The following is a 6,019-nucleotide window of genomic DNA, read 5'->3' as shown; positions in this document are numbered from 1 at the left end:
ATCTGTTGTGACTTTAAAAGTGGTCTTTCGGTCAACACTAGAACGATTACAACATTTGTCAGACGGTCTCTAATTTTCTACATTTGGGTCGCGCATTTTTACAAACACGCTGTCTGTTGTTGGGCGGGGTTAGAACTCTGCCGACTTGTTTGTTCACGAGGACTTTTTCCGGGATACGCTGTGTAGGAAAACAAGCACAACCCCGGAGCGCGGTACCTGTCATCAAAGAGTGTACAGTGGATTGAGCGTGTTCACTGCTGCCCGCTTCCCTTTTCGCCTCGTAGGGTAACTATTAACACTAGCCCAGTGACGTTTTGATAAATGAACTTAACGACTTAGTGCAGCTAAATGAATAAACTGCGATATTAAAATACATTTAAATAAATAAAATGAAATAAGCTAGCTGCGTGACTGAGTAACAGTTTAGTTAGTACAGCAGTCAGATAGCCTACTCACAGAGTCAAATCCCCTGACATATGTTCACAGCTTTATTGCACAATAATACAACATTAACCCCTGATATTGGTCCATTTGTTGATCTTAATTGTTTGACTTTTCAAATAATTATTTCGGCATGTTTCAAGTGAAATGATCATTGATAAGTCAAAATTATGAGAAATTAAGAACACATTTTAGTTAATGGGCCAAAATTGTTAGATACAATGTCAAAGTTGAGAGTTAGCCTATTAAATCCATGTTATGATATGTATAGGCTAATTAGCCAATAAATGTTGACATATTATCTTACAGTTTTGATTTATTAATGGATTTTATTTTGACATCACAAGTAAAAATGACTCTATATGTTCAATGTTTGACTTAATATTTTTTAAAATTATTATTATTACTATTATCATTATTATTACAATTAAATAAGTTTTAAGTTACGATGAGTACATTTATGTGTAACAGTCTTGACTTTACATGTTAATGTGATTGTAAGAGCCACAGTGTGTGAATATGAGTTGATTTAAATATCACACAATATTCATTTCCAGACATTGTATAAAACATATATATTGTATAAAAAATGTAAAAGGACCAAAATGCATGTATGTTGACATTTGATAAGGGTGCTCCCTTTAATTTTGTAATTTACATGCAGTGCAGTTTAGTTAAGCAGAGAGCTGCATTAGACATGGGAGCACATAGTTTAAACTTTTCAGTAAACATTTTAAACTGGATTACGTTACTGTGCCTGCAGCTCATTGGTGGCGTTTTGCATGGGTGTAGATCCCGGGGGGGACGGGGGTACATGTCCCCCCCCAAATTCTGAAAAACACAAACTGTCCCCCCCAATTCTAAATAGCTTAAATGATTGAAATTGAACAAATGTATACAGTAGTCCTATATACTGGGACAAAGGGAAGATGATGAGGAGAAACGGGAATCTGTGAGAGGCGAGAGATGAGAACGTGAGTGGACATAACATGCCTGATACCCTGAAACTAGAAGTAGCATTAACTAACAGCGAAGCAGTGAAAAGGAGGGTGATGGCTGGTTCCATGTACTACTGGCTGTTTAAGAGAAATAAACAGTAAAGGTAAGCATATGATTCTCTTTGTAGTGCTTTTTGAATGACTTGGGGATGGTGATGAGCCTCTATGAAATCGTGAAATATGCTGGCAATCTCAAGCGCTCTGTGGGCATGATTTGCACGCATGCAATTAAAAAAAAAAATTACAACTGACTGTGTCCCCCCCAAACTTGTCATCAGATCTGCACCCATGGCGTTTTGGTATTCATAGCGAATGCCCCTACAGTGATGGGCCGTCCCGCACACTGCAGGCTGTGAACTATCTTGACAGCTGAATACAAGCTCTTTGACCGTAGTTAAGGTTGGCCCCACACACAGCAGCAGCTCAGTGTCTGAGGACGACACAAGGAAACATAGCGACAGTTGAGATAAGGACTGGTGTCACGCATTGCAAGAATGGCTGCGAAGTTCTACGACCTCACGGCCAAACTGTTAACAGGAGGAACATTTAACTTCTCCTCCCTGCAGGGCAAAGTCGTCCTCATTGAGAACGTCGCGTCTCTCTGAGGTACGACCACCAGGGATTACACCCAGATGAATGAGCTCCACGAGCGCTACGCCGGGAAGGGGCTCGTTATCCTGGGAGTGCCCTGCAACCAGTTCGGCCATCAGGTGAGGACATGAACGCTGTATATGGACCTCCAGACAGACTGGGGTCATTTCTGTTTCTGTGCTTTGTTTTTATTTCTTTTATTTTGCTGCAAATATTTGATTTTATTTCCCGGAAATAGCCCACATACTTTAGACTGTATAGGTCATGCTACAAAACAAGAAATATTCAATATCATGCAACTATTGTAAATTATATTTAAGGTGTGCTAAGGCCACTGAAGTGGAAGGATTTTTGTTCCTGTTTATTTAAGTTTAAAACTTTATTCTTGTAAATGTGTAATTACAGCCTATTCCAGACACAGTGATCTAAGTAAATTACTACATTATCTAACCCAGTGGTAAAAAAATAAAAAAGAAAAGCAAATCTTAAATTTAATGACACATTTTTCTTGTGAGTAATTCAGTTGCTGTGAGCAGCTTCAGCACTGAGGGACATTTAGGAAAGAGGAAGTTGCGTGAGTGTTGCAGGGTTACCAAATCACCTCACAAAAGGCACACCAGAGTTTTTAAGTTGTTCCTTGTTCCTCAGTTCATTTTGCTCTGCACCACCATGACAATGCACACAATAAGCAATATGTTATTGATTAACTTTCACTAACTCATTAATAGATGGTGAAAGAAGGGATGGTTCAGTTAATCAGCAGGAAGTTCAGGGGAGGGGCTCCTCCTGTGAGAGTCAGATAAGATAAACTCTGCAGAGAGAAGATTGATGAGAGTCTTTGAGTCACACCGCAGGCTCACAAATAAACTCAGGGTTAGCTGTGCGTTAGAAGGGTTTACTGATCAGACCACTGATCTGTGAAGCAGCAGCAGATTTGTTAGTATTGAATTAAACAGTTGTCAACTATTTAAAACCTTGAGTGAGTAAGGGACTGTTCTTTAATTGTCAGAGAAGGTGGGTGGCTAGGGTGTGACTTCATGTGTTTTTTACGTTAACCCTCCACCTAGCTACAAATATGTTTCCTTGAGCGTCCCTGAATTACTGGAGGAAAATGCATGCTATTTCCAGTTCTGCCGGTCCAGTCAGATTCACAAGCTTAAACTGGTTGGATTTTATGCAACGTGGTTGAATCCACATTTGTCATGACGGCACATTCTGGCATAACCTGTGCTGACTGTGTCACAGCGCTAAATCTAACTTATTTTGCTTTAGTAAGGTTTGTTTACATGACAGTTCCAGAAGTGCATATTTAACGGATTCAGTGTGGACAGAGAGCTCTGATGTTATGCGATGCTATGCAGTAGTCCTGGTATGTCCCACTCAGGAGTTGCTGCTGAGTCAAGTGGGATACTTTGTTAAGTTGCAATACTGGTCCAGTCAGGTGTGTTTCAAACTGGTTAAAAAAATGTTCACATAGGTCCGACCCTACCCTACACCATTTTTTTTCATATTCACACCAAATGTAGGTATCACAGCCAATGCAACGATGAAAAAGCGCGGAGGGAGTGAGAGTTATCACCAAAACAAACAGCTACTTTCCTTAACAAAATGTAGTTCTTAAACAAACTGCATCGTGACAAGAGCTGTGTGCATACTTGAGCAGGATATGGGTGCATGACAGCCATCCGACCACACGCACAAAACCAACAAAATTAATAAGCCAACACATTACACACACACATACACATCACAGTGAACACATAGCCCCAGCATTACCAACATATAATGACTGTTTTCCCAAATTAACAGTACACAACAGCGGCAGCAGCAACCAGATTAATATTAGCAACTTGACATGGTAGATGTTATTAGATGTGAAAAACTTGCCATGTGATATTTTAAAGTTAAAAGTTGAAATAAAAATCCTGGAGTTAAAAAAAACATCTGATTTTCACTGCTGTTATGTATGCATGAGCACCAAACTTAAGATTTTTTTTTTTTGTCTTGTTTGTTTCATCAGGTTAGACCAATGTTATAATAAATCTGAAATAAGACATGTGGAATAAAGTGATTTTAATGAAATATCAGGTTATGTTTCCTGAAAGAAGCTTCTTCGCACATTATGTGTTCAGGAACTATCAAAAATTCAAAAATCCAATGATAATTTCTGTTTTTAAAGTTTGTGGCTGTTGTAAATGGTGTAATTTTGTAAAAAAAAAAAAAAAAAAAATTTAATTAAAGTAAGTAATAAGTAAGTAATAAATAAATACATTTTAAAAATTAAAATAAATACAAATAATAAATAAAAAAACATGACAGTGTTGGGGCGTCGATGGGTTAGTGGATAGAGCAGGCGCCCCATGTACAAGGCTGTTGCTGCAGCGGTCCGGGTTTGATTCCAGCCTGTGGCCCTTTGCTGCATGTCACTCCCTCTCTCCCCACTTCTCACTCAGCTTTCCTATCAATTAGGCAAAGTTAGGGGCAAAAAATGCCCCCAAAAATATCTTTATAAAAAAATACAAAAAAAAAACATGACAGTGCTTAAAATGATTTGGCATGCCTCCCCTATTTTGCACCACTTCTTCCTTCTTGTAAATAAAAAACAACCCCTACGCACTCAGGAATTTGTGATTTTGGACAGCTTAAAGAGACAAGAGAGTCACATTTTCCACCTGACTTGTTTTACCTTGAAACCTTTATTGCTCATGACAGTGTTGGCTGAACACTTCCTTCACAAATCATTATGTAATAAATGTCTATAGAGCCATAATGCCATGTTAGACTTTAGTGACCTTCTGCTTCCTAAAATGTCCCATAATCACACATTATGTTCTGATCAACCCACAGGAGAACTGCAAGAATGAAGAAATCCTCAACTCCCTGAAGTATGTCCGTCCTGGAAATGGCTTTGAGCCCAAGTTTCAGCTCCTGGAGAAAACAGAAGTGAACGGGAAAGATGCCCATCCCCTGTTTGTGTTCCTGAGGGACAAGCTCCCGTTTCCCAGCGATGACTCAAACGCCCTGATGACTGACCCTAAGTACATCATCTGGAGCCCCGTCTGCAGGAATGACGTGTCCTGGAACTTCGAGAAGTTCCTCATCGGGCCGGATGGCGTGCCGTTCAAGCGCTACAGCAGGAAGTTCCTCACCATCGACATTGAAGGAGACATCAAGAAGCTCCTCAGCCAGGCCAACTAATGACCCCGTCCTCCAGCATGTTGTTCACCCATCCTACAGCTTCTATTTGCACTAGCACAGTGTGTGTAACCTTCAGTTCATCACATTAAGGCTCACTGCTTTACCGTCCATAGCTTCTGTAGATGGTGTGTGAAACTTCTCCAGACCACCTGTGCTCTCTTGTATACGATGACTGTTGTTCTGTTCTTTTACTACATGAAGGCGTCCTCTGAAACCAAGCTAGTTGTGAGGGGGATATCTGATGACACGTAAAAGGCTGAATGTTTTCAGCTGCATTGTGTGCACGTAAAGCACAGATGTGTTTTGATGTATTTAGAGGACCAATAAATCTATTTTTTCAAACACTTCCTGACTGACTCTGTGACGTTATGCTAACAAGATTTTAGACGATTATAAAACACTAACATGACTTCTTGAGTCGTTAGTTGTAATGACAAAATTTTGATGAATTAAGAAGGTAAAGTTTTGTATTTTTCAACCTGGACCCTATTTTCCCTTGTATTTGTGTCCAAGTAAATACTGGCAAAAAAACATTTTTAAAACTGGTCTAGTTATTGAGACAAACAGGCTGCAATGTAACCACTAGGGCATGTTCTCGTTGCCAATTTCCGTCTACTAAAAGTGCTTGTTTTTTGCCACTGACAGGCTCAGGTTATCATTTTAAGTGTCGGACAACATTATGGAAAGGGCCATACAGAGAAAAACCTTTTTTGTCAAAGAGTTAAATCCTTTTCATTTAACCAGAAACAGTGCCAAAATCACCACTGCCAATTCGGCCAGACTCCATTTAA

At 39.5% G+C, this 6,019-nt stretch overlaps 1 protein-coding gene across 1 annotated transcript; it reads left to right on the top strand.

Annotated features, from left to right (window-relative positions):
• The first annotated feature begins 1,851 nt into the window (after positions 1 to 1,851).
• On the top strand, positions 1,852 to 5,572 carry gpx1b (glutathione peroxidase 1b). Its single transcript, XM_033626303.2, has 2 exons — positions 1,852 to 2,149; positions 4,878 to 5,572. The coding sequence occupies exons 1-2, from the start codon at positions 1,934 to 1,936 to the stop codon at positions 5,226 to 5,228; spliced, it is 567 nt and encodes a 188-aa protein (XP_033482194.1). The 5' UTR covers positions 1,852 to 1,933; the 3' UTR covers positions 5,229 to 5,572.
• The last annotated feature ends 447 nt before the right edge of the window (positions 5,573 to 6,019 follow it).

This window comes from Epinephelus lanceolatus, chromosome 1 (assembly GCF_041903045.1).
Source record: "Epinephelus lanceolatus isolate andai-2023 chromosome 1, ASM4190304v1, whole genome shotgun sequence".
Lineage (NCBI taxonomy): Eukaryota > Metazoa > Chordata > Actinopteri > Perciformes > Serranidae > Epinephelus > Epinephelus lanceolatus.
The sequence above is the reverse complement of the archived record's forward strand: the minus strand, read 5'-3'. Positions and strand labels throughout refer to the sequence as shown.